Source organism: Festucalex cinctus, chromosome 19, assembly GCF_051991245.1.
Source record: "Festucalex cinctus isolate MCC-2025b chromosome 19, RoL_Fcin_1.0, whole genome shotgun sequence".
In the NCBI taxonomy this organism is placed as follows: Eukaryota; Metazoa; Chordata; class Actinopteri; order Syngnathiformes; family Syngnathidae; genus Festucalex; species Festucalex cinctus.
In genome coordinates, this window is record NC_135429.1 from 5570727 (window position 1) to 5598306 (window position 27580).

Consider the following 27580-nt stretch of genomic DNA (forward strand, 5'->3'; position numbering starts at 1 on the left):
GATACTACAGCATCAGATATTGATGTATTGTTTTGTTATAGCTAATGGAACAGTATCAATTATAGCTCATAATACAGTATCAATACACTAGCACCAAGTATCGACACATTATAGCCTAATATTCAGTAATGATACGCAAACTTCAAATATCAACATAGCAGTATGAATACTGTGCTGAAATAGTGACAACAAAATGCATATCATTGTAGCTAATAATACAGTATGGATACGCTAGTGGCAACTTATAGTATCATTATAGGTCCCGATACACGATCAATTCATCAACTCAAGGAATACATACTAGCGTTTGTAACTCACATACCCTCGCATCAAATATCAAACCAGCATTGCTAACAACGTATTGTCAAATCTTACGGTACAGTATCGATATCAAAAACTGGATCACTTCCCACATAAGATTTTATTAAAGAAACTTGTTTTTTTTTTTCTTCTTCATTCACATTTATACAGTGATAACTTCCAGGTTCTCAATTCTTGTTATCATCGCAAATATGGAAATATCGTATCGCGACACGTTTTCCAAGTTAACATGCAAATAATAAAACAACACAACTCACGTGGGCTGGGTTTGAAATCTTTTGAGACATTTTAATGGACATGAGACTTTAAAAAAAAAAAAAAAAAAAAAAAAAAGACGAAATGCTTTGCGGAATTGTGTTCTCTTCTCTCTCTCCCTTCACTTTCTGCCCTCGTTCTTCACACGCAACTGATAGCACCGCTCGCACGCGATGGACAGTCCCACCACCAGGGACACAAACTCTTCAAAGTCCACCTGCCCGTCCCCGTTGGTGTCCAGGTCCTTCATGATCTTATCAACGGCGGCCGGGTCCTTCTGGCACTGAAAATGCAAATATTCAACTCAGGTACAATGTTTCCCCACGAGAAGATGATAAAAGTACAGCATGTGCCACTTGAGTTTGAATTTCATGTTAGTTCCATCGTTTTTTGTTTTTGTTTTTTTTTAATCCGCAAGCCCAAATTTACTATAAACTTTCATCTTTTGAGTGTAGTACCACATTCTGCCACAACATGCTTGGCAGTATTGAGCTCTATTAGAAGAGAAGCAGTATTAAGAACATGTTACTGCTTTATGTGCCATTTAGCACTCGTTTTTGGATTAGAATGACCATAAAGTCGATGCTAATTTCCTTTAGCCCGTCTATGGAATTTTGCATTTTATGTTAGCGATAAGATAGCATCGTTTATAAATATTGATGGCATACCCTTAAAAAGTTGGACAGCTCGTTCTCCATCAGCAACCGGAGCTCCCGCCGGTTGAGGGTGCCGGTTCTGCCGTCCCGCGAGGCGTAGCGGTGAAACACCAAGATGAGGGACTCCATGGCCGTCTCCAGCTCTGAAGGCATGTTTGCTTGCTCGGGTTGGAGTCGCACTAAGATGACACGTTTCGATTAACAGTCAAGCAGTGTGATACATGAATTTAGTTCAAGTGTTTTTATTGTGTATGATAAATCAAAAACATTTGGTAAAATGTCAGCTTTTGATGAAAATTATTCAACAATTTTTGCCCTGTTTTTCATCAAGTGGCACACTAAACCTGTCCAATTTTGAAGGCATTCAGCCCCCACCCACCACATAGACTTTCTGCTTTCTGGGAAATGCCTGAAATTTTGTGACATGCTATGATCAATAATATGAATAGTAAGTAAATTTTCCCACAAAAATGTGCCCAATTCATTTATTGTAGCATGTTTTTCACAAATGTGTTCTCGGGTTGGGGGAGGGGGACCATTTTGGACCTAAATGTCAACATTCAGAGCCATGTAAACGCTTTTTATTATTGGTGCACATAATTTAAAAAACATTCCTGAGTGAGTTGTAATGTTCCATGTTGTAATGCGGTGACACAAGGAATGAAGAATTAAGGGCTGTGTCCCAGTGAAGGGTTAAGCAAAAACGCCTGCCCACAGATGACTAAACTGTCTACAAGTCACAGGAGTTCAGAGTGGAAAAAAAAACTAATTTTGTCCCTCTTTCTGTTGGAGATTCAATTCAAACAGTGGCAAAAATCAACTTTCATGCAGCAATATGCCCTTGGGCGGCCACACCGAGTACCTATGGTTTGTGTAGCATGCCTGGGCCTGCATGAAACATTAAATAAAAACTGACATAGTGTTCTAATTCTACATTACTAACGCCGAGAATGATTTATGGCCACCCAACTTTAATTTACACTCATAAAATAGCGTGTCATAACCCAAAAAGGCACTTGACACAACATTTAAGACATATTCTAGCTGCAGTTAATCCAATGAAAGGTTAATGAGCAACATGCACAATCAAATGTTCAAATTCCTACCGTGCAAAAAGCTTGAGAGTCAGCTCAGGGTAAGTATGCAGCGCTCAGAAGTTGGCACAAAGTGCAACTCTGGCTTTTATAGGCAGGCTCCGCCCTGCTGCGCTGTTTGTGCGTCAAAAGTGAGCGAACCCACCAGTAGACATCCACCGCGGCCGGTTCGTTTGGGCGTAAATAAACTTTACACTGCAGGTCAGAGGGAGTGGCAGGATGTTGATGACTTGCACTGGACTCATCATAGCGCAACTCGAGTGATTCAGCGATGTGCACACAGACGATTGTCTCGGCAATCGATTCACCGAGTCAGCAAATCTTCGGAAAATCTATTGAAATTCTTGTTGACAACACACCCAACACAAAAAGTTATTTATATTTTCGTGTAAACTAGTTAAATGTTTCACATTGTAAACAAAACTGCACTCGTAGCATTTGCTTTGTTGGGAAATAATCCAGTCATTTCCTGGAGGTGGAAATGATGGAGTTTGGCGTCACCTGGTGGACAATAGACACAACAACAACTAATAACAAATTCGACATAAAAAACGATGTACAAGATATATGCATACATATTGTAAATAAAAAATTGTGATGAATAAAATACATAAATCACAAATTCGTCAAAAAATATGAAATAGTCAAAATGTATCACCCGTTAAAGCGATTGGTGCCGACACTGAGTGGGCGTGGCTATCCGTGGTAGGTGCTTTACGACCAGACTGAATCCACTGCATGGCGAAAAACGTAGTATATTTGGAAAAACAGCAATTTCTTGAACGATAACGTCATCAGGAAGGCAGAGGAGTCGCATTTATTATTATTTTTTTGTGTGTGCGCAATGGCAGCTGCCTGGAAGTTTTATTTGCAGATGTTATCAACAAGCTGCTAAAATATGGACATGATGGATTTGAAGGCAGCCACGTCGAACATGGACGCTCTGGTCCGCATCAGCGTGAGTAAATCTAGACGTTAACATCGAATGTTTGTATTTTTATGCTATTTTTATTTGATGCACGCCATTTTGATGTCTGTTTCTGAGCAATAGGCCTGCTCAGTTTATTCAATTGGTATCTAAATTGGGAAAAAAAATAAGATATACTGAAGGGTACACGTTTGATTAGATATGCAACAGTCGATTGCAGCACTAACACGTCTATCGAGAAAATATGCAATTTTCCATCTGATTGTGTATAAATCTCCCCAGATGTGATATAAATACATTTTAAATGCAAAATGGCTGCAGCCAGTACGGGTCGAGAATGTACCGTCTCCAAGGGATGCTCGTTGCCATGGAGACGGCAGAGCTGGATGCTGCGTCAACCGCGCAGTTCAGGAGGGCTTTTAATCACAATCGCACAACACCCATTCCGTTACACATAACATAGTCAGCAGATGTGAGTTTAGATGATTAAATATATTAATATAAATGGGAATTTACTCGCCCCTCCCCCTCCATCCTCCTAGCTCCCTCCTCCTCCCCCCCCTCCCCTCGGTGAAGCCGTTGCGTCGAACGTGCATGCGTGCCTGTAAACTGTCATGGCGCCAAGGTTCTTGCAGGTGAAGGTAAGGACTCGCTAAAGCAGTAGCAGCACTAGCCTGTTATGATTACGACGCTACACAAGATGCAAGGATTGATGGAATTAGAGCAGGAGTGAAAAGTAGAGAGCAAATAAAGTGGGATGACATTGGAGACAGAATTGTGTGGAGAAATGAGGTGATGCTGCAGGATGCAGGTTGGTTTTATTAGTAGCGGCTGTATACTGGAAGGCTATACGCGTGTATATTAGGAGTCCAGATGCTATATTGGACGTCTCGCGTGCTGTTTTATTGGTCGAAATGTGCCGACTGTGCAACATGGAGTGCTGCCATAAGCATTCCCGGATGTCAGCTCGTGATTTAAGCTCGTGATGTCATCCTCGTGGTGAGGTTTTGTGTGAAGTCAGGCCTTCTCGTTTGCCCTTTTGCATCACTGAGCTAAGGCACATTACAGTTGTACCTTCTTCCATCTAGTGGAAGAGCATTTAATTGTTCCGTCTGTCACTATATATAGCTAGCATAGACAGATAAAACCAAGGTATATTCCATCCATCCATTTTCTTGACCGCTTATTCCTCACAAGGGTCGCGGGGGCTGCTGGCGCCTATCTCAGCTGGCTCTGGGCAGTAGGCGGGGGACACCCTGGACTGGTTGCCAACCAATCGCAGGGCACCAAGGTATATTATTAGTAGTTAATAAATGAACATTTCTGGACCAGTTCATGAGCTAAGAACATGACTTTGTAAACCTTAGCAGTTATTTGACACACAACGATGCCTAGTATGGCCAACACCCTAAAAATGCATCATCCTTTCGGATAGTTTGTTGGTGTGGCCGCTTTAGAGTGCCTCGTTGTTGGTGGCGAGTGTGCTCACGTCATGCAGAGAAAGGTGGAAAAGAAAAATAGCAACAAAAAAAAAATCCGATGTGGCTGCCTGCTTGAAGACAGATGCTTCGTGCTGGCGTAGATGCTTTAGAGTGCCTCGTTGTTGCGCTGTGGAAAAGCCCCTTGACGACAGTGGGATCGATTACAACCAGTTGACGTCATTTTCGCAGCTGCAACTTGTAGCTAGTGCTGGTCCGATACCGTTTTTTGGCCCCCGATACTGATTCCGATACCTAGCTTTGCAGTATCGGCCGATACCGATACCATACTGATACCTACGGGTTTTTTTTTCCTCAACATGAAAAAGTTGTCCTGCCATTGGTTCAGAGCATTCAAGGGCCAATATGATATCTTAGATGTCACATATCAGTGAATGTCATGCACGAGCAAGACACAAGATGCTGCATCCAAAAACCTATATTACCATTGGAATTAATGGTATCAGCATGTTACTTGTGAGTACTCACCGATACCGATACCACTGTTTTAATGCAGTATCTGCCGATACCAGTATCAGAACAACAATACTAGCTATAGGCATAAGAAAGATGCTAGTCGAAGTAGCCTCCATTTTGTTTTTTTGATTGACAGTCGACAGGTGAGCGGGGTGGGGTTTCAGTGAGTTAATTGGACACGCCCACATTACTTGAAAATGGGGCGAAAGTTTTTTTATTTTTCAAAAATGTAAAGCCTCATTTTATATTTCTTACTCATGAGACTCCTAAAATAGAAACATTTTCACCAGGATTTATGCTTTATTTATGAATATAGTAACGTCTATATTAAGCTTGATGCGCCAAATGGAAGTCTCGGCTATATTATCAATAATTCATATCTGCCCTTTATGCATTTTTAAACAACGATGATGACCGCTCCCACTTTGCCGTGGTATACACATGATGGAACATCCCAAATCGAATACCATTATGTAAAAAAAATAGTTGCCGCTCTATTAAGACTCCACAGTCTCCACTTTGCTGCCACTCTCGTACCAACCGATCATTTCAACGCCAATCGATTTTGCCCCCTTCAGTCCAACATGAAGAGCCTGGAGCAGGAGCTGCACTGTCCCGTGTGCAAGGACGTCGTCAAGCAGCCCGTGGTGCTGCCGTGCCTCCACAGCGTGTGCCTGATGTGCGCCTGCGAGGTCCTGGTGGCCAGCGGGTACCCGCCTCCGGACCTCCCCGCCGAGCCCAACTCCCCGGCCTCCACGCCCAACATGCGCTCCCCCCGACAGCTGCGCAGGCCCACGCCCAAAGCCGAACAGCGGCCCATCGACCGGGTGCTGCGGGCAGGTGAGGACCAAGGTTATTAGAGTGAACAAAAACTAACGGAGTAAAAACTGAAAGTAAATTTGAAAGGACATTTTTGGTTATAAAATCAAATAAAGGTTTTAAGGGAACGGGTTCGTATGGCGTACCGATATTGAATAGGTTGACAGTCGTGGTCGCTATACTGTGGCAGTTTGACACATTAGTGAATCATCATCTGCATTAAAAAGAAAGGTTTTCGTTAGGGGTGTCAAAATTAGTGCGTTCATTTTGATTTAATTTAAAGTTCCTTTTACGCAACGCAGCAGACACGTCCACATCAAAGTTTTGCACTAATACATTGAATAATAATGCATATATTTGTGGAGACTGAGCTCAACTTATGTTTTACAATTTTAAAAATGTGCAGAATTTCACAAGTTACTTCATGTTAATGATTAAATAGTTGTTTATATGAAAAGAAAAATGCACTGAGCTGTCACCAATGTCTCACAAATGCAATTATGCCATCTAGTGGCAGAAAAATGACCTCAACACAAATCAGTATCACACTCGTTTTTTACAGCACATCTTTTAACTCAATTTTATGAATTCTGAAATTACTTTATCAGTGAGTAAAAGATAGCCATATTCCAATTAGATTAACATTTTTTCCCCTTTTGTTAACAAGAGTATGAAAGCTTAGAAAAAAATATTTTATTGTACATTTAGAACAGATATAACATTTGTGATTAATCGTGAGTTAATCATTGAAGTCATGTGATTAATGACAATTACAAATTTTAATTGTCTGACACCCCTAGTTTTTTTTCCCAATTTTATTTTATTTATTTATTTATTTATATGTATTAGGGCTGCATGATATTGGAAAAACATGTGACACGTGATATAGTTGTTGAATATCGCGATATCGATATTATTGCGATATTTAAAATGTACCTAAAGAAATAACATTTTTATTGTCAAATGAAAGAATAACATTTTGTTCATGTGGTAAAAAATGTGTTCCTAGTTAATTAATTGTAATTACCCTATTATTACCCTGTAATTACCCTAAACTATTAAATGGTGATGCACATTTAAGTTTCTGTCTGATTGGTCAATTTCAGGTAAAAGCCAAAAATTCCATATGAAAATTATTGCATGTCTTTACAATATGCATATTACATGGCCCAATATCGCGATATCGATATTTTTTCGATATATTGCCCAGCCCTAATATGTATATATCAAAATGTAATTATTTTGGACTCAACCAATCAAAAAAACTAAAACTAATACAAAAACTATTAAAAAGTAAAACTAATCATAAAAATAATGTTTTTTTTCATTTGGGGTACAGATTCTAGAACAGCTGTTGTCTTGCATCTCTGTCAACTGTCAGTGTACATCATCTATCTCCTTTCGGTTTTTCGAGGTCCCCACCCGCCTTCGCCGTCCATGTCCCGCTCGCCAGGCTACCCGGGGCGGCGGCGCAAGGAGGGCCCGCCCCTGTCCATGATGTTCCCCTGCGTGCCGTGCGGCCGCGACGTCGAACTTGGCGAGAAAGGCCTCACCGACTGCTTGCGCAACCTCACTTTGGAGCGCATCGTGGAGAGGTCGGTCACACAAAACTAAAAACGTCAGCTGTACAGATGCCACATATGTCTGGCAGGAAAGACGTCCAACAATGTGACGATTTTAACAGATTTTGTCACACTTTTTACTTCACTTCAATGACCAATGTGCTTCTGTTGTTCGGCCACCAGAGGGAGTAGACAGCTCAGTTACTGATGCTACCACCACTTTGATGTGATGTCATTATAGCCTAATTCTGCCAAAGGAATCAAAATAAACACGGTTTCACTGTCCTTGCCGTCAGGTACCGGCACACGGTGAGCCTGGGCAGCGTGGCCATCATGTGCCAGTTCTGCAAGCCCCCGCAGGCCCTGGAGGCCACCAAGGGCTGCGGCGACTGCAGGGCCAACTTCTGCAACGAGTGCTTCAAGCTCTACCACCCGTGGGGGACGCCGCGGGCGCAGCACGAGCACATCCTGCCAACGCTCAACTTTCGACCCAAGGCAAGACGCCGCACGCTATTTTTTTTTATTTTTTCTTCATCCCTGTCGTCTTGAGTTACGCGTTTGTGAACTCATCGTCAGGTTTTGACTTGCACGGAGCACGACCAGGAGAAACTGCAGTTCTACTGCAGGTCCTGTCAACGGCTGCTTTGTCCGCTCTGCAAATTGCGTCGCTTGCACACGGGACACAAGATCCTTCCCGTGGCCCAAGCGTATCAAGCTCTCAAGGTACAACAAAAAACTGCATTTTCTCGGATCACAAACCGATGTAACCAAAGCAGTCCTTGACACAAAACCCTACCGTGGTCTCTTTCTTGATTGTGCTGTTGTTGGGTTTTTTTCCGGGGAGCATAGGAGAAGATTACAAAGGAGATGAACTACATTCTGTCCAACCAGGACACGGTGTTGGCTCAGATTACACAGCTGGAGAGCGCCATCACTCAGACGGAGGTGATTAACGAAGCACACACAGGAAAATGTTTCTCAACAAGGATGACAAATATGTTAATGCAGTAGTAGGAATAAAACATTCAATTTACTGGACATTAAAAAAAAAAAAAAAAAACATGCACACGGGTAGTCAGGCATCTTGCTTCGAAGTGGCCATTTTAGGGTAAATTTTCTCCAAAATAAACTGCTAGTTAAGCGTAGCATCATAAAATTGAATACAAATCTCTAGCAGGAGCAAACGCACAAAAAAGTCTCAAGAAGCGATGTTGGAAAACGCATACGAATTCAGCCATTTTGATTTGAGGTGGCCATTGTATGGTAAATTTTCTCCAATACAAGCTTCTAGGGAGTTAAAAAAAAATTCAGCCCCTGGCGTCAGTTTCCCTTAGCATCATAAAATTTAATACCAACTTCTATCATGAGTATACGCAAAAAAAAAAAAAAAAAAAAAAAAAAAAAAAAGTCTCAAGAAGCCATGTCCGAAAAGACACAGGAAGTCAGCCATTTTGTTTCGAATTGGCCATTTTAGAGTGAATTTTCTCCAAGAGAAACTTCTAGGGATTTTGAAAAATTCAGCCTCTGTAGCCTGTTTAGCTTCTCTGCGTATTTTATTTTATTTTTTTTATACCAATGTCTTATCATACACAAATAAGTCTTAAGAAGCCATGTTAGAAAACACACAGGATGTCAGCCATTTTGAGGTGGCCATTTTAGGGGATTTTTTTTTCCAACTCCAAGACAAACGTCTCTCGGGATTTCTAAAAATTCAGCTCCTAAAGCTAGTTTAGCTTAGCATCATAACATTTAATACCAACTTCTATCATGAGTATATGGGGAAAAAAAAAAAAAAAGTCTCAAGAAGCTATGTCCGAAAAGACACAGGAAGTCTGCCATTTTGGTTTGAAGCAGTCATTATAGAGTCATTTTTGCTCATTATTATTATTCAAATTTGAAATCATCATAGTTTTTATCCTATTAATGCCAAATTTGAGTGATGTGAACTCAACAGATGGGCAACAGTACGGTATATAGCAAACCGTTTATGTTTTCATTATTGCATACGGGTAAAGCCTGGAGATGGCGATAGCAGATAGACAGGGATGAGAGAACAATGGGCACAACAGCCGAATCAACAACAATGGCTGTCTCATGATGACAGCGGCCCCACCGCCAATAACATCACAGTCACCGTAGTTGTTTCTGTCTGCTTATGAAGTACTGCAAGACAAACGGTTATAAATCACGCAGGTGAACAGCGTGTCGGCTCGCGAGCAGCTGGCCCAGAGCATCAGGGACCTGACGGCGGCGTTGGCCGAGCGCCACGCCTCGCTCACGCAGGCGCTGGAGGCGGCCCGGCACAAGCGCGGCGAGGCGCTGGCCGCTCAAGTGGCGGAGCGGCGGAGCTTGATGGAGCACGCCGGCCTGGTCGCGTTCACCCAGGAGCTGCTGAAGGAGACAGACCAGCCCTGTTTCGTGCAGGCCGCTCGCCAGACGCATAACAGGTGCGCCATTAAAGTGGCTTGGAAGGGAAACAAAATGACTATTGTTCTCTGGGTACTGTTCCTGGCTTTGGTGGGGGGTTTTTTGGAGTATGTTTAGACTCTTGAGCCACAACACGGAAATATAATGAGTGAGGCAAGCAAGCATGCCCGACAAGACAAATGAAGTGTTCCATTTTTGGGTTGAAAGACATTTTTGGGTCTGGAATGTTAAAAAAAAAAAAAAAAAAAAAAAAAAAAAATCATCATAATAAGCCTCTATAGTTACATTCAGCAACATAAAATTTGGTGTACCAGGAATACACACACAAAAAAGTCGCAAGATGCAGATTTTGATTTGAGGCGGCCATTTTGGAGTCATTTTGACCATTTTCAGTGATCCTTAAAGCGGACGTCAAGTCCACCAAATTTTTTTTGACAATATGTTCAATGCAGACCCACTGGTCTAAATATGGTACCAGAAGGTTAATATTGTGTTAGTGGAATCTGAGTTTAGCAGCAAAATCCAGCCGTTTTTATCCATCTCAGGGGGCGGCCATTTTGCCACTTTGTTGTCGGCTGAAGATGACATCAATGTTGCTCAGGTTTTAACAGAAAATTGGTGAGCTGTGATTGGTCATTGCCTGAGCCCTGAGCAACACTGATGTCCTCTTCAGCCGACAACAAAGTGGCAAAATGGCCGCCCCCTGAGATGGATAAAAATGGCTGGATTTTGCTTCATAACTCATATTCCACAAATGTAATCAGAATGTCATGTTTACACGAGACATATTATTGTCAAGAAATGTTTAAGATTGACTTTGATTGCTACCAAATTGGAACCGGTTTTACGACACTACTTTCATTAAGTTTTTGTCGTTGCGTGTGGGTGGAGCATAGCGGCAACATTTGGATGATTCGGCCAATTTATGTTCTAGATTCAGCAAGGCGATTGAGAACCTTCAGCATTTTGCACTGGCAGCTGATCCGTCCTTCAGACATTTCCAGTTGGATGTCTCCAAAGAACTCAAATTGCTCACGGAGCTGAATTTCATCCGAGGTGTGGACAAACAGAAACATTATGTGTTTATTGAAATGAATAATTGGGTTTCATAAACGTCATCGTGTTTCTGATTCAAAATACATTTTATTTGATATTTTAGCTCCTTTGGCCCCAGTCCTCGACACCCAGCACTCCCTGGCCTACGACCAGCTCTACTTGAGCTGGCGTCTGCCCCCGGACTCGGCTCCCGCCTGGCACTACTCCGTTGAGTACCGGCGCAGGGGGGTGGTCCCGGGGGGCGCGTCCCGGGGCGGCAACCGAGGTGGGCTGGCCGCCGCCCGCTGGGGCTGGCAGAGACTGGACGAGGTGAGCGCAACGAGCGCCGTCATCGACAGGCTGGAGATGGACAGCGTGTACGTGCTGCGGGTGAGGGGCTGCAACAAGGCGGGCTACGGCGAGTACAGCGAGGAGGTGTACCTGCACACCCCTCCGGCGCCAGGTGAGGGCGACAATGGGAGCAGTGGACGACATTTTTATTTATGGATTGATATTTAATTCTATTTATACATTTATTTTTGTATTTATTGTTAATATATATATATATATATATATATATATATATATATATGTAGCTTTTATTACCATTTATATTTATTTTTGTACTTAATTTTTTAATTATATTTCTTTTAGCAGTTTGTATTTATTTAGTCGTTTATTTATTTTTAATTTTGGCAGTTTTGGTCCGTCATACAATTTGTCGTAAAAGTTCAGAAGCAGTATTTTACCAAAATTTGTCTAAATGAACTCTGATTGGAAAATATGGAAATTCAGGAGTATTTCAATTTTAAGTACAATACATTTACATTTAATCATCCACCTTGTTGGGATTCCAAAGACGGGGTGTGGCTTAAAACAATTCATCCACTAATAATGTCTCAAAATCTGGTGGGATACCTTGCGGCCGTGCCACGGTGAACAGGTTGTAATTCATTCTCTCTCTCTTTTCTGCTTACCACCATTTTCCTTTTCCATCCACTCGTCACTTCCTGTTCTTCCTCGTCTCTCTCTCTCATGTGTTATTTCCATTTCACAGCTTGTCATCCTCTTCAGCGCTCCTCCCATGCCGCCAACCCACCTACACGCCACCTGCGGAACGTAAGAAATCATAACTCAGGACTCCCGCATCACATGACGATCCCTTCTTTGCTATCTCTTTGTGGTCATTCCACGCATCCGCCGCTTTTTCCATCTTTTGCACCCTATCCAGATGCGTCGCCGCGGTGATGAGGTTTGCAGATTGTTAAGACTCGATGCTTAACAATCAGATCGGATTCCGATCTGGGGCTTTTCTAAAACCATGGGTCTGCTTGAGTGACTCCCTGCAGGCTGTTGTTTTTACCCTTCCTGCTATTGCATATGATCGATCCCTCTGTCAATTTTAATATTAATAATGTACTTCTGTTATGTGACACCGTCAGTATTCTTCTCCCTGTACTGTAAAGATCGACATCCTTCCAGTCTATCTACAGTTGTACCTTGAAGTTTCATTCTAGGATACTCACTTCTGATTGGCTCAAAGAATTAGCCGAAAGCGGCTGCTTCAAACCAAAATGGCCGACTTCCTGTTCAATTTTGAGTATGCGTCCTTGAGACTTTTTCGTACACCCTGTCATGATCGACACATCAACCAACTTTTCGTGCTTTTTGACAAAATTCGTGACATTTTCATGTATAGGCCTTCAAATGATTGTCAGATTTGACACCCAAATGGCTGCTTCAAAATAAAATGGCTGACTTCCTGTTGCATTTCGGGCATGGGTCCATGAGTCTTTTTTTTTTTTTTGTGCGTCATGCCATGATAAACATCCAGTGGGCTATTTTTTTCTTTATAAAGATTTATATCAAGCCAATAGCAATTAAACAAAAACAGGAAGTAGAAATCTACTAAAATAAACTTGAACGTCAAGGTACCACTGTACTAATATCCCCGAACTCAAGCCGACTTCGGTGCCACTCCCAATTATATCTATCATCCCTTAACTTGCCTCCACCCCGTTTCCTGACTTCCTGTCCTGGCCCCCCTCCAGTGCTTAACTTCTACCTGGACTCTCGCTGGGGTCTCCACGCCGACCGGTTGGTGGTCAGCAAGGAGCAAAGGGCGGCCCGCAGCGTCCCCGGCCTCTCCCTGCTGCAGGCCGCCGACCACGCGCTCACTTCCTGTCACCTGACGTCAGACCTCTTGGTGGGAGACGTGGCCATCACGCAAGGAAGACACTACTGGGCGTGCTCAGTGGAGCCTGGCTCTTACCTTGTCAAGGTATGAGATGACGATTGTGGAAAAATGCTCATGGGACACAACATTAGGTACATCTGGAGTGTGTTGTCGTATATACCTCAAAATTGTAATATTTACAAATATACTGTATATTAAAATATTAGTAAAGTTGAATTTTGTGTTAAGTTATTTTCAAATTCAATGTAATTATAAAAGAAAAAAAATATTCTTTCGAATTAACTGTGAATTTGGGTTAATTTTTTTTAATCATAAACCGACCCAAAAAGTTATAATTTGAAATACTTTCAAAATGTGCTATTTAAAAAAAAAAAAAATTCTCTGTGAAGATATTTTTGATTTGTGATTTAAAAAAAAAAAATCATTCTAAAATGAAATCAGTAAATGAAATCAGTAAATGATAGCAATTTAATTCAATTCTGTCATGCTTAATTTTTTTTTTAACTCATTCACTCCCAGTTATTTTCACTGAAGCAATTGGATTTTGACTCATTTTGTAAGGCCCACAGAATATTGTGTTCTATTGCTGTAAAAACATGGAACCTACCAAAAGAAAGATTAGTCTCCTCTTATATAAGTAAAAAAAAAAAAAGTATATTTGTATCCGTTTCCGTTTTGCAGCAACTATCATTAGAATATAGCTATGTTTCATCATTATTCACAAACCTGTTGAAAACACCGGGGAAAAGAGCTTGTTTTAATATGGCCCTGGTTGATCTCTTTCACTCTGCTGCCATCTGCTGGCCTTTTTTTTTGTCATAACTACCATTGCTTTAAGCGACTTCTTCAGATCAGAAGTTGTATCAAAGTCTTCTGCATGCTCTAGCATAAAAACAAAAAAAAACAAAAAACGTATAAATACGTTTTTGGTAGGGAAGGACAAAGTATTAAAAAACATATTTACACGTTTTTGGGTTTGAATGAGTTAAGCGTAATATAAAGTAAGGTTTTAACATTTTTTGACATTTAAATTTTTGGTGACGAAAACCCTAATTGAATAAAAATAATTATTTACAAATACAGTTTAATTTTAAAATAAAATTGAAAAAAAAAATAAAACATTTGAAATCTGATTTTTTTTTCTATTCCTTTCGGTAGATTAAATATAGAGAGTTGACAATTTGACCTGTATCAACCAATCAGATCCTCTTACTTTCTTTGTCAGGTTGGTGTTGGTCTCGAGTCCAAGTTGCAGGAATGGTTTCATCTACCGGAAGACATGGCCAGTCCTCGGTAAGTAGCTGCTCGTTATTTAATGTACCAAAAATCTAAACAAGCTGTCATCGCAGATTCAAATTGAGGTGCTGTCACTTTAAAAACAATAGATTTTTTTTTTTCCCAATCAGAAAAACTTGCGTCATTTTAATGGCTAATAGTCCAAATGACCGTAATGAAGTTTAATAGTGACCGTGATCGGCTCCCCCTACAGGTACGACCCGGACAGCGGTCACGACAGCGGGGCGGAGGACGGCGTGGACTCGGCCCCTCCCTTCTGCTTCCTCACCATGGGCATGGGGAAGCTCTACCTGCCCCAACACAGCTACCACCACCACCACCACCACAACGGCCAACGCTCGGACGCCAACGGCAACGGCCCGTCCCCGCCGGTTGGTCTCACCTACCCGCTGCCCCCCCGGCTGGGCGTGTCCCTCGACTTCGAGAAGGGGCGCGTGGCTTTCTACGACGCCCACTCCCTGCGCCCCCTGTGGGAAGGCCACGTGGACTGCTCGGGCCCGGTGTGCCCGGCCTTCTGCTTCATCGGAGGGGGGGCCCTGCAGCTCCAGGAGCTGGTGGCCAACCGGGGGGCCGACCAGACGCCCGTGAGGAGGGTGACCATCCAACCGAGAGGCGGCTCCAATTTAAATAACAACTGAATACTATTTAGAATGTTGAGTATTTGGCTTTTAGAGCATTTGTACGGCAACAAATATGCAATGTAATTAAGTTTCTTACGTTTTTCATTTGCAAGAATCATCGCTTTTGTCGTTTTTGGCAGTGGTTGTACAGTGCTTAACAAATGCATTAGACCACCACCAAATGGCAGAATTTGGTCCTAAATGAACAGATTCATAATTTGTTAATGTTTCTACATTGATGAATATGCCTTTTTATAAGCCCCAACGCTAGCTTCACTTCGGAACATCATGAGCAGACCCACAAAAAAAGACTCAATGAGTCATGCCTGAGTAGACAAAGGAAGTCCGCTATTTTGGTTTGAAGCAGCCATTTTATGCTTTCAGCAGTCAGTCTAAAAAAAGAAAATTGTAACAACCCCATAGCATGCAATATGAAATTTGCTAGGCATAGCATGAGCAAACCCACCAAAAAAGTCCCAAGAAGTCATGCCTGAAAAGACACAGGAAGTCTACCACCTTGGTTTGAAGCAGCCATTTTAGAGTCATTTTTGACATTTGCAGGATCTTTCCAAAAACAAACGCATCCTAATCCTAGACATTATGTCCAATTGCTACCAAATTGAAACCATGTGTCACAGACAACTGAAGCTAAACTACAAATAATTCCAAAAACAGGTGTTAATCACTGTACATTTGATGCTTGCACATGCTAATGTTGTTACAGCGCCATATCAACCATTTCATGCCATTATGTGTCGAATGTGCGTGCTTTATGTAAGTAAACATAGATTTATGGCATCTATAACAGCACTTTGATGCTTAAATTATTGTTTTAATGTGGTCAATTAGCAGTAGGGAAGAACATGCAACGAAGTCATAGACTGTCATTAGAAGCTGCAATTACACCTCTGGCGCACAGCTAATCACTAAGTTTCTAAACTTGTGTTTGTGCATTTTATAATACCAAACACGATCAGCCACATGTCTGTATGTGTGTATTAATTACACTCCTCTGCACATGAACGTGTATATACGTGTGTCTGATAACATGTCTCGAGAGTCGACCATCAGAAAAAAGTTGTTTCTAAACCTGTTTTGTTTTGTTTTTATCTCGCTTGATTGTCATGCTAGCGAGCATCCTTGAAACACAAGAAGTAAACACAATGAAAAAAAAATGTTTGTCATTATTTCTACTTGAGTTAAAAAAAAAAAAAAGACAACTATTAATTAGAATTATTTAGTTCATACTTGGGTCCGCAGTTTAGGAACCCAACTATTTATATCGAAACGTAATAATTTTATTAATATGCCCGCTTTTAGGGTGTGTTGAGACGCTTCGCCGCGAGAGGGCACCAAATCAACAGCATTCTCTTTAACATGGTCCTCATCCTCACTGCCGCTGATATTAAGTCCTAACAGATGGAACCAATTTGTTGGACAAACACCGCTTTAATAAATTGTTACAGATTTGGCAATGTGCTGTTGAAAAATATGAGATTGGAATGCTTGGCCCGATCGCCCACGTTCATACATATTTAATGTGGAATATTTCTAATTGCTTGTGCTCATGGTGCTCTCTTTTAACCAGTGAGAAGAATTTTTATAAAGGTCTTCATAAATAAAAATAAAATTCATTGTAATTATTATAAGCAGAGCAGGGAGATTGAAGTTGACAACACATAATTACGTACAAGTTTGAAATGAAGGAGCCTGTGTGGGCAGGGCGCCATCTGTCGGCGCACTGTTGAAAACAATGAACTTTTGATTAAAAAAACAAAACAAAAAAACGTGTCCACGTTCCAAATAATAAAAAAATAATAACACTTGTGGAATTTCACTGGTTTCCTCATGCCAAGGCAAACATGCACCGCGCGGGCTGTGAACCATCTGCTTTTGATGGAGGTATTACATGTGTAGGTGTTTAGCATTCCTTATGTAAATGTAATGTAAATCCCTGGCGAGGCTTTACTGTTTATGGGCTTCAATATGAAGGAAAAAAAAAAAAGTCACATATGTGTTTAATTACGAGAAGTTTGATGTTTTTCAGCTGATAAAAATAAAATGAAATTACGGAAAAAGCATTGGAACACCTGCGTATTACAACTTTGTTTTATTTAATTTAAAAAAAAAGTTTCTTTTTTTGGTAATTAAAAAAAAATCTGAATCATATTATTTTAGTCAAAACATTTATTTATTTTCATTGTCAGGCATATATTATTGATTCTCTGCTCTCCCTGTACAGTGGAACCTCGATTTATTGGAAATAGTGTTCAGTTCACGATAAAAGTATAAATTATTTATAAAACAATAATTTAGTTAGGGGGTTAGGGTTATATTCTGAAGTAAAACAAGAGCAATCTGTCGTAGTCTGACCATTTTTAAAGCAGTTAATTGATTAATGGAATAGGTTCACAATTCGGAGAAACAACTTTTGCTTCTAAAAATGAATGAACAATTCACCACAGTATGAGATAAATGTTTAAATATTTAATAATTTAAATAGATAAATGTACCCATTCTACTTGTAAACTGTATCTTTTTATATCTAGAAAACCTCTACAGAATATAAAATAAATTAAATACTAGTAGTGGTTGTCTCCATCAACTGTACAAATTTAGTTTTTGTTTTATGCTGCAGGCCGCTGAAAAAATGTTTAGCGGGCCACAAATGACCCCCGGGCCATAGTTTGGACACCTCTGTTCTATGGTATCGCCATATTTGTATTATACTGCCCCCAGGTGGCTAAAGAACGCACACCATAAAGAGCAGCACAATATCTGTTGAATTGAATGGTTTACTTTTGATAAAAGTATGAAAAATAGAGTTAGCCGTCTCCCGTTCTCAGTGGCTCGATTTCCTCCGCAGCTTCAAACCAAACCGCTCCCACTAAGTTGAAAGCGCACAACTGTCCAAAACGGTCTTCGACTACGAAGACGGACGGTGATTTACGGGGGAACGAAGGGATGAGGTCTAAGGCCCGACTGACGAATGGCTGACTTCAACTTTTCGTCTCCGTAAATCACGCGGGAGACACGCGAGGAGCGCCCTGTCGAGAAGCGACGCAACAGGACCGCGCCTCCTTCCTTCCCGGCAAATCTGCAACAGATTGCGTTTAGTCTGACTGGAGGTATGCAGCCACAACAGTGCAAGCGGGGGTCCGCGTAATCCCACCCCCACCTCGAGTATTAAGCGGCCACTCTCTTTAAGACCTCGCCGGAATTACCCACATGTAAATCGGCGCGATGATCATTTACTGGACTTCAGAGCAGGGGCGGGTCTAGTGGGGGGGGGGGGCAGGGGTGTGGTCATCGCGCCTGAGCTCAAAGCCATCCCGTGAGCGACGGCGTGCACGGGGCGGCCATCTGGAGAACAAATACACTCAGAATTCGCCGGCTCGAGCGTTTCCAACAACGTGGCGTCAAAGCACGTGTTGATTTATTTGCGCAACCTGTTCCTCGGTGGGATTTTCCCACAAAATACCGTACACTCTCTTCTGTACATTTTCTCTTTTCTTCATATTTCTTGCTCTGTTGGCAAATATTATTATTTTCTAGCATTTGTCAACGTTTATTCGATAAACTTCTCAATGAATATATTTCCAGTACCTCGACGATTATATAAACATCAAAATCGGTTTTAAAATCATGACCCCAAAAACGTATGCAAATCGTTCGTCTCAACTTGTGTCTGCCTTCAACTTGTCTGCTGTGAACTTTTCCTTCGGAGGAAGCCGATGAATTATTCACCGTCTCAAGCGTTCAAATCAAATTGGACAGGTGATAGTCAACTCCCCCGCCCCCTCCCCCGCTCCACATTTAACCGCTCATTCGCCGAGGGAATCCAATCGCGCTATTAAATTCAATAACGCCTCTTTGTGACATTATTCTTCCGGACGCTGAAACACTTTGCAGCCGCCGCCAGAGAGGAAGTGCATTAATAAAACATCAACTTCCTGGTTTGATCGCATCGCCAGTGAGAAACAAAGTGCGGCGGAGGGAAAACGTCAATCGGTTAAAATGGAGCTGAATTGATTACAATATTTGGACAATATTTTAATAATTTTTCTGCTTTCAAGTATTTGTGTTTTTTAAATGTTGTTTATCTAATCGGTTTGCCTTTTTTTTTGTGAGAAAAAAATGTATAACTTACAATTTTTTTTTTTCGGTAAATATAAAGATGTTTTTAGATTTTTGTATTTGTATTTATTTTGGCATGGAAAAAAAAAGAAGTCATTTTTTCCCCCTAATTATAATAGTCAACATATAATTTTAATATTTCCATTTATATGTTAATATTGATCTGGTTTTGAACTCATTTTTCTTATATTTCTAAAAAAATAGTTAAACATTTCTAATAGTTATGTTTTTGTAACAATTGATAGTATATTGTATATTTGTTAAACCATTTTGTTTGTTTAAAAGTTGAATATTATGTATTTTTATCTAATATACTGTAAATATTTGTAAAATATTTTTGGGACATTTAAACATTTTCACATACATTAATTTTTTTAATTGATGTTTTGTTTTGTCTAGGATTTCTATGTTTGTAATATATATATATATATATATATATATATATATATATGACTTGATTTTTGTAATCTAGAATATATATATTTAGATATTTATATTATATATTTTTTAAATTATTTAATTTTTCCGTAATAAAAAATAAGAATTTATTCTTTCTTTTACTATTTTAGCCTTTTTTTGCCTATATTTGTGTATTTCGTTTGTCAATTTTTTGTCAAAAGAAAGATTTTTTTTAAATTATTTTCTAATAGCTTTTATATATTTTTTTTGTTTTTTACCCAATACGATTTTAGAAGATAATTTGCCTGAGAAACTTGACTCTATATCGAGCTAGCGTTGGACTGTGTGGTATTTTAAATTCATTAGACTCGCATTGGTGTAATTCTTACAAAAATAAGTTGCGGTTGTATGGGATGACGTTTATCGTACTTTTCTTGGCCTACCTTTACGAGCCTGAGTGGTTTACGCTAAGCTAAACTAAGCTAAGCGAAAAGAGCGTGCCGCGTCAGGTTTCTCCACGCGGCTTTTCTGTTAGCGGAATGCGAAAATATTAGTTTAACGCGCAGGAATGTCGACACGTCGGCCTTATCCGCGGAATTCCTTTTAGCTCGAAGGAAGGTTGAAAGTCTTTTGGAGGCTTGAGCAGCGCAGGAGTTACTTTCAAGCTAGGATAACACGACATCTGGCGTATTATTGTTTCCATAAGAGCAGAGAAGCTTAATGATGCTTTGCGACCGACAATGTGAGCAGGTGAGGGGCCGACGTACAGTGCGTGCGCGTTTTCCATTGATACGGCGCTGGAAACCTGCTGAGTTGGCCCGGGACGTTAAAATTCCAGGTGTCTGAAAAATGAAGGGAAAAAAAAAAAGAAAAAAAAAAAAAAGTGTCCTGTCGGATGGGAATGTCAACGGGGGATTCGTAAAGCACGCGTTTCCTCTGTCCGGACCAGCTGTGCATACATCATAGCCACCGTGATGACTACAGATGCTTAAACGTGGGAGGGGGGATAAACTTATGATGTAAAATTCTCATGTTTTTCATGACTATATTTTTGCCATTGCATTCTAATATTTGTGTTTAAAGTTCAACCGTGACTGAAGCGTTCCACGTCCACCACATCAATCCATATTTCACGCCGGCCCACCCCCGGCGTCTTTGTCGTCGTCCGTCCCTCTTCACCTTCCAGATGCTGAGCAAGTGAAGGGGTGAAAGGTCGGCAGGTGCCTGGAGGCAGACGGCAGGGTGGTCGAGTTTCAGCGGGGGTCAAGCAGAGTTAAGAGACTGGAGGAAGGGCGGGGACAATCTGTCCAGCAAGAGCAGACAGAGCAGCGGTCTAATCAACTTGATTTATTACGGCCAATGGCAGACTGTCTGCGGAGGTCCCAATCAGCTTTCGAAGGGTTTACTCGACGCCGGGCGCAAAGCCGTAATCCTTGAATCCTTGACCTTTTTGCAATTTCGGCATGAAGTGCGAGGCGGTCGATGCGGCGGCCATGATCAACGGCGCACTGCGCCACAATTCCACTGCCAACAAGGTCATTACATTCAACACTTAAATATGGCCAACTCTTGACTTTAAAAAGAGAAGATGCAAGATTGCACAGTTCTTTTCAAAATGTAATCTTTGACATCTCAAGAATTGTGCATTTATTTTGGGGGGGGGTTCTTGTAGAGTTAAACCATCCAGTATACTATTTTCTTAATATTTTCTTTATAATCTTAACATGTTTATATTATTTTTGTAATATTTTGCAAAACTAGCTCATCCCCTAGTAAAATGCTACTGCTTGAGTGATGACTAGAACTAGGAGAAGAGACCCTGGACCCTAAAATCTTCATTGATCGGATCATATTAAGAGCTGACTCAGACATAAGCGGGGTGATCTACTAGTGAAACGTGACAACTTGAGTGCTGACTAGAACCATGAGACAAGATCATGGACTTGAAAAGATTCTATGTTTGATTTGAATTATAGTCAGAGCAGATTTGGAAATAAACTGAGTCACCCAAAAGTGAAAGTCGATACTGCTTGAGTGCTGACTAGAACGAGCAGAAGAGATCATGGACTCCAATACCTTCATTCTCAGATCGGGATCATAGTCAGAGCGGACTTTGAGACAAGCTGGGTCATCTACTGGTGAAATGCTACAGCGCGAGTGCTGACTAGAACTATGAGATGAAATAATGGACTCCAGAACCTTCTTCGTTTGATTTGATTCATAGTCAGAGCAGACTTGGACAGAAACCGAGTCACCTAAAAATGTAATGCTACTAGTTGAGCACCGACTAGAACTAGGAGAAGAGATCCTGGACTCCAAAATCTTCTTTATTTGATACGCGACTATGAAGTCAGAGGCTCAGAGGTGACTTGGACAAACTATATCATCCACTGGTGAAATGCTACTAGTTGAGCACCGACTAGAACTAGAAGAAGAGATCATGGACTCCAAAACATTCTTTTTTTGGTCAGAATCATAGTCGGAACTGACAGACATAAACCGGGTCATCCACTGGCAAAATGCTGATAATCAAGTACTGACTAGAACTTTAAGAAGAGATCATCAAGTCTAAATTTCACACGGCTGAACTCTCTCCAAAGCCACTCGTGTTTGCCGTGTCAACACAAGAATCAATACGGGAGTGGATTCCATTTTATTCACCTTGAACTCGCAATGTCCGTTCTTGCATTTCCGTCTGCAATGGAAAACAACGCTGGGGTCATTTCAATCCAGTCTAGACGAGTTGTTGCCGCTCTGACCCACATGAATACGCACATAATCAATACCTCGCACATTTCCACAATGTCCCGAGGGGAACTTTCTGAACCGATCGGTTCCACTGTCAATAATGCTAATGCGAAAGGGCACCGAGGACAGATAAGAAGGGACATCGGAGGACAAGAGGGAGATTGGGGGGGTGGCGACGTCAAGCTCATCCTTTGTCGGCAGCTGTTACGCCGACAACGAGCGTCCGATCGCGTTGTCGTCCGCTTCTCTGTGAGCGCTTACGCGAGGGGCGGTGTGAAGATAATGCGGAACGGCGTCCCGTAAAGGTCAACAAACAAAGCGCGGGGGGGGGGGACAAACGCGAGCTGTGTGATGGGATTCGTTACGACAGCGTGGTGGAGGGAGGGGAGGGGGTTGCAGTGCATTCCTCCATGGGGAGAAGCTGAAACAGGTGTTTGCGTTTAAGTCTTGAAAGACGGACAAGTGCAGCGCTCACATGCTCGGGCCCGCTCACACTTGACCTCCCGATGACCTTTGCACCTCCCCCAGCAAGAGACCCGATGAAAGTTTTCTCAATGGAACGGGAGGCGCACTCTCACAAGAACTTGCTGGATGAACTTTATCACTGCCAGGCTATTTCAGGTCTCATGAACCCACTAGCCAGGCTTCCTGTTTTGGACTCCAAACTTTTTTTTTTTTTTTTTTCCATCTCGCAGTCTAGCTGCGACTTTTTACGTGTTGGTTCACACCTTTGGTTATTTAGTCGTGACACCTGTCCGGTTGACGTAGCCACTTGGAGGGAGTCAACAAAGTGTTTTGGCTGCATGGAGGTGTCGGTCTGTCTGTCTGTCTGTCTGTCTGTCTGTACTGTAGTGGAGCTTGCAAAGTGGAACACAATGCATCCACAATAGTGCTACTCGAGTATTGGCTAGAACTAGCAGATGAAATCATTCACTCTAAACCTTCCTTTTTTTGATATGACTTATTGTCAGACCAGACTCGGGTATATCCTGTGCCACATCTTAGGTATTTGTAGTCCAAAATGTGGCTACCAGAGTGTTGAATAGAACTATAAGAAGAGATCAACTCCAGCCTTTCCTTTTTTTGGGACCAATCGTAAAGTGACAGCTGGCTCAGGCATATCCTGGCTCATCCCTGAGTGATGCTGGTCTGAAAATGTTACCACTCGAGTACTGACTAAAACTACAAGTTGAGATTAAGGATTCTAGACCTTCACTGCTTAATAAAGCCGACAGAGAGAGCTGACTCGGCCACATACTTTGTCATTCCCCGAGTTCTGAAATGCTGCTGCTCGAGCACTGACTAGAACTAGAAAAGTATATTTTTATGTTGCCTGAACTGAACATTCAAAAAATTCATGGGGGGTGCTACCAAGTCAGTTTTTTTTTGTTTTTTTTTTGCACACCTGGATCCCCTACAAAATTAAGGATGAACGCTACATTTCATTTGACTTTTGAGACCTATTCTCTTTTCCGTTTCCTCTACTTTTGTCCCACGTCGACCCTAAAAGTCTCTTCGCTGTGTGCCGGCCCCTCGGGAGCGGTTGAAGGTGTCGGTCGAGTGATTGAGATAAAGTCCCGATGAGGAACAGCTGGATTTAATGTGCCATTAAAAGGTCACTACTTGTTCAAGCTGCACCTGCAACCCCCCCAAATTCACCCCGTCACCCTTCAATTTCATCCCTTCTCTCTGTAGTCCTCTCCTCTTTCGCACCTCTGAGCGCCCCCCAACATATACGCCCCTCCATCTTTTTCCTCGGATGTCTTTCTGTCCCGTGTCTCCATAAGGCCTGCAGGCCGCTTGCTGCGTTACGTCTGCCAAAGCGCTCGCTTTCTCTTTTGCTCTCAGCCGGAACACTGCAAGGGGAAAACGAGCTGGCAGCGTGCAGGGAGGGGAAGCCAGCGCCACTCCGCCCAATGTGGGACACACACGCACACGCACACACGCAGGCGTCACACTGCTGCTCATAACAGGCAGCATATATGATGCATGCATGCATGACTCGGGAGGGCGTGCAGGCTGATTCCACCACCTGGGTCAAAATGTATATAGCGTGCTATAGATAAAATGCTAAGCAGATGGGAATATTTTATGATGTATGGAAAATAAATATGGAAACTTGTGGAAAAATATGGAAAGCAGTTGGGGGGCAGTTGCTGTAAATCCGAAAATTGTAAGCGTGCAAGACTGACTTTGAAAAGTGTAGTTAAATAAAGATTCAATTAAAATGTGTTGCAGTTAAAAGTTGGATTAAAAAAATAATAATAATCAAAATAAATGTTTTGGGGAAAACAAAACATCATAAATGTAAATGTATTGTACTTAAAAGTTAAATATAACTCAACTGCACTTAATAAATAGACTGCACTGTGAAAAAAAATAAATAAACAGTTGAAGCCACTCCTAATTTGTGCACACTTTGAACATTTAATTCAGTTATTCTTTTGCATACCACTAGAGGGTGCTCATTCACTACTAGCGCTACTCGGATCAAACTTTTGTCACTTAAAACTCAATTTCCCTTCAGGGAAGCTGACTCGTATAGGAAATTTTCAACAAATGAATTCAGAATTGAACTGAACAATGAAGAATACGTATTATAATTATAATAACTATGTGATATGTACCGTAATTATTGTTCAAATTATTATTATTTTTTTAAATAACAGTAAAAAAAAATGGACAATTACATTAAAATACTTTGCATTTCATCCCAAGCATGGAAAAAACAACAACAACACAATATCAGTGGATTATAATTAACAGTAAACTGATTTTGCATGATTAATTGCATTTTTCAATTACCAAATTTTTTAAAGAAATTCATAAAACTCGGAAAGTCCTCTCTTGCCTGGAAAAAAAAAATCCCTATTGATGGATTTGAATTCAAAATATTTTTATGACTATTATGTTTTAAGTTGTAATCAATTTTCAATGTGTAATAAAAATAAAATTTAGCTTGATTAAAATGTTGACATTTCTTCCTGGCCTCCAAAAAGAAAAAAAAAAAAAAAAAATTCTAATTAACTTCCATTATGAATTTAATAATTTGTACAGAATTCGCCATAAATGGGTTATTTTTTTCAAGTAAAAGTAACCATCTCAATCGAATTATCGTATTAAAACAATGAATACAATCACAGCTGTCTTTATATTTTGAAGTTTGGCAAATACACATATAACCACAATATTATTTACTGTGCTGATTGCATATTCATTTTAAATGAATCATGAGCACATTGGACAAAAAGCCAACTTAAATAGTTTATCCTATAATGAAATAACATATTGTTGATTCGCGACCCCTTCAGCTGTGAAAAACATTCCACTAATAGACACAAATGCTGATAAAAGCAGAAGAAAACAAACAGCTGCGCCACTTTGTCAAGCGCGGGACGGTGCCTTACACTAATAACAGCGGGGCAGACAAACTGTTAACATTTGCACCCTTACAATAATCCTCCACGCTCCCTCAAGACTGATGATCATTTTTCTCTATGCCCAACTAAATCAGTCATGTTTGCATGTACAACACCCTCGAGGGGCGTGTGTGCCCCCCCACCCCAGCACTCGGACTACCATTAACCCCATGAAAGCACCACCAAGATCTGATTTGGCTGCTTCTGATGGCCCCACTAATGGAACAGTTGCTCTGGGGGAACCACATTAGCGTTTAGTAATAACATTAAGCGAGGGCCTAATGATACACCCATTTGCAAAATGACATTTTTGTTTGTGGTGTTGAAAGTAGTTGGAATGAGCACGTTCTCTTTGTCTGTTCACAATCATTTTAATTATGCTCTAATAATCATCATATTAGCTAGCTAGATAGCTAGCTAATGTGAAAGAGAAATGTGGAAAGTAATAGAGTATGTTGATATGGATAACATTTATTTTATATATGTATACGTCATTGCTCAGTAGAGAAAACAATATATTATGATCATATTTGTCTATATATATATATATATATATATATATATATATATATATATATATATATATATTATATTTCTCTCGCTAATTGACCGTTATAATGGTTCATTTTTAAATTGTGTCAATTGTGTTTGTTTTAGCTTCAGAAAAAGAGTTTCTGATGTGACATTTGTGAGCGAGGCTGCCCAACTACATCACCCATAATACACAGCGGCAGTATGACGTCATTTACATGCGCTAAACTGAGTTGGCCAAAAGCAAAAGGTACGTGTATTTCGGAATTATGTCATTATGATAGAAAATACGAAATAATTACGGACAGTTTGAACGAAAACTTGGGCTCGATTGTTATTTAGTCCAATTTGAGTGGTTAAGATTATAGTTAGTCGCTGTTTAGGTGTTAAAAAAACTACTCTCTTCGTTATGCTAAAGCTAAGCTAACCGTGCATTCCCATTCATACCTGCTACTTTCTTTTTCAGCTCGCTTCTGTGTCCTGGTGTCATCATGACCAAACTTATGGAGTGGCTGTTCGGAGTCTCGGTGGTCCTGGCCGCCTGGGTGCTGATCGCGTTCGATCCGCTGGACCTCAGCGTGCCGCACACGTACCGGGAGGTGGCATTTCCCATGCCACTTTACCTGCTGGTGTCGTTCGGCTGCTACTCACTGGCCACGGTAGGCTACCGGGTGGCCACCTTTAACGACTGTCAGGAGGCGGCCGAGGAGTTGCAGGCCCAGATCAAGGAGGCGAAGCAAGACTTGAGAAGAAAAGGATTGAAGATATAGAACTGACGGACAACTATATTTATTAGGGGTATCCCTGGGCCAAAAAAAAATAAAAAATGGCTGTAAAGTGGACATCTTGAGACTGGCAGCCAATTATGGACCACAAATTAATTTACAAGTTACAACAATATATTTTGTGATGATTTGATATGTTTTATTTTTGTAGTATATCATGTTTACTGCTACAACACAGTTTGGAGCTGTTTTAGTGGCTTTAGGTTGAAGTTACTTACACTAAAATGATTGCAAACCTTTATTGAGCCAAGCAACACACAAAAGAAAGGCAAAAGTGTGATTTTGACATTCCTACAGTGTACTTTCTGCACATTTCTTGGCATGCTTCTCGTGTATGTACGCATCGTCAACAGTATGTGGTATTACTGAAGATACTATATGACAACGCCCCCCCCC

General features: G+C 41.0%; 3 protein-coding genes across 8 annotated transcripts; 2 read left to right on the forward strand and 1 right to left on the reverse strand.

Annotated features, from left to right (window-relative positions):
• Positions 1 to 583: 583 nt before the first annotated feature.
• On the reverse strand, positions 584 to 27105 carry s100a10a (S100 calcium binding protein A10a). 2 transcript variants are annotated; one of them, XM_077506568.1, is made up of 4 exons: positions 26847 to 27105; positions 12030 to 12162; positions 1245 to 1411; positions 584 to 859 (listed from the first exon to the last, which is right to left on the reverse strand). In XM_077506568.1, exons 2-4 carry the CDS (start codon positions 12136 to 12138, stop codon positions 698 to 700), a joined length of 438 nt encoding a protein of 145 aa, XP_077362694.1. In that variant the 5' UTR covers positions 12139 to 12162; positions 26847 to 27105; the 3' UTR covers positions 584 to 697. The 2 variants fall into 2 exon arrangements, with proteins under 2 accessions (XP_077362694.1, XP_077362695.1); XM_077506569.1 differs by lacking the exons at positions 12030 to 12162; positions 26847 to 27105 and adding an exon at positions 2339 to 2507.
• Positions 3023 to 16674, forward strand: trim46b (tripartite motif containing 46b). 5 transcript variants are annotated; one of them, XR_013280109.1, is made up of 12 exons: positions 3023 to 3284; positions 5788 to 6049; positions 7443 to 7623; positions 7887 to 8085; positions 8167 to 8313; positions 8440 to 8535; positions 9784 to 10037; positions 10952 to 11073; positions 11177 to 11515; positions 12110 to 12171; positions 13104 to 13333; positions 14475 to 14542. XR_013280109.1 is itself a non-coding variant. In XM_077506562.1 (12 exons), exons 1-12 carry the CDS (start codon positions 3225 to 3227, stop codon positions 15181 to 15183), a joined length of 2403 nt encoding a protein of 800 aa, XP_077362688.1. In that variant the 5' UTR covers positions 3023 to 3224; the 3' UTR covers positions 15184 to 16673. The 5 variants fall into 5 exon arrangements, 4 of the variants coding, with proteins under 4 accessions (XP_077362688.1, XP_077362692.1, XP_077362690.1 ...); XM_077506562.1 differs by lacking the exon at positions 12110 to 12171 and adding an exon at positions 14739 to 16673; XM_077506563.1 differs by lacking the exons at positions 3023 to 3284; positions 12110 to 12171 and adding exons at positions 3837 to 3895; positions 14739 to 16674.
• dpm3 (dolichyl-phosphate mannosyltransferase subunit 3, regulatory) lies at positions 26533 to 27580 on the forward strand. Its single transcript, XM_077506570.1, has 2 exons — positions 26533 to 26649; positions 26866 to 27580. Exon 2 carries the CDS (start codon positions 26891 to 26893, stop codon positions 27167 to 27169), a length of 279 nt encoding a protein of 92 aa, XP_077362696.1. The 5' UTR covers positions 26533 to 26649; positions 26866 to 26890; the 3' UTR covers positions 27170 to 27580.

Bases quoted from the DNA above. Each gene is read 5' to 3' on its own strand.
- dpm3 (XM_077506570.1), top strand. From the start codon at position 26,891: ATGACCAAACTTATGGAGTGGCTGTTCGGAGTCTCGGTGGTCCTGGCC.
- s100a10a (XM_077506568.1), bottom strand. From the start codon at position 12,138: ATGGGAGGAGCGCTGAAGAGGATGACAAGCTGTGAAATGGAAATAACA. The intron at 1,412-12,029 runs GTAAGCAGAAAA...GTGTCATCTTAG, and splicing joins GATGGAAAAGGAAAATGGTG to TGCGACTCCAACCCGAGCAA. The intron at 860-1,244 runs GTATGCCATCAA...TTGCATTTTCAG, and splicing joins AGCTGTCCAACTTTTTAAGG to TGCCAGAAGGACCCGGCCGC.
- trim46b (XM_077506562.1), top strand. From the start codon at position 3,225: ATGGACATGATGGATTTGAAGGCAGCCACGTCGAACATGGACGCTCTG. The intron at 3,285-5,787 runs GTGAGTAAATCT...TGCCCCCTTCAG, and splicing joins ACGCTCTGGTCCGCATCAGC to TCCAACATGAAGAGCCTGGA. The intron at 8,536-9,783 runs GTGATTAACGAA...TAAATCACGCAG, and splicing joins GCGCCATCACTCAGACGGAG to GTGAACAGCGTGTCGGCTCG.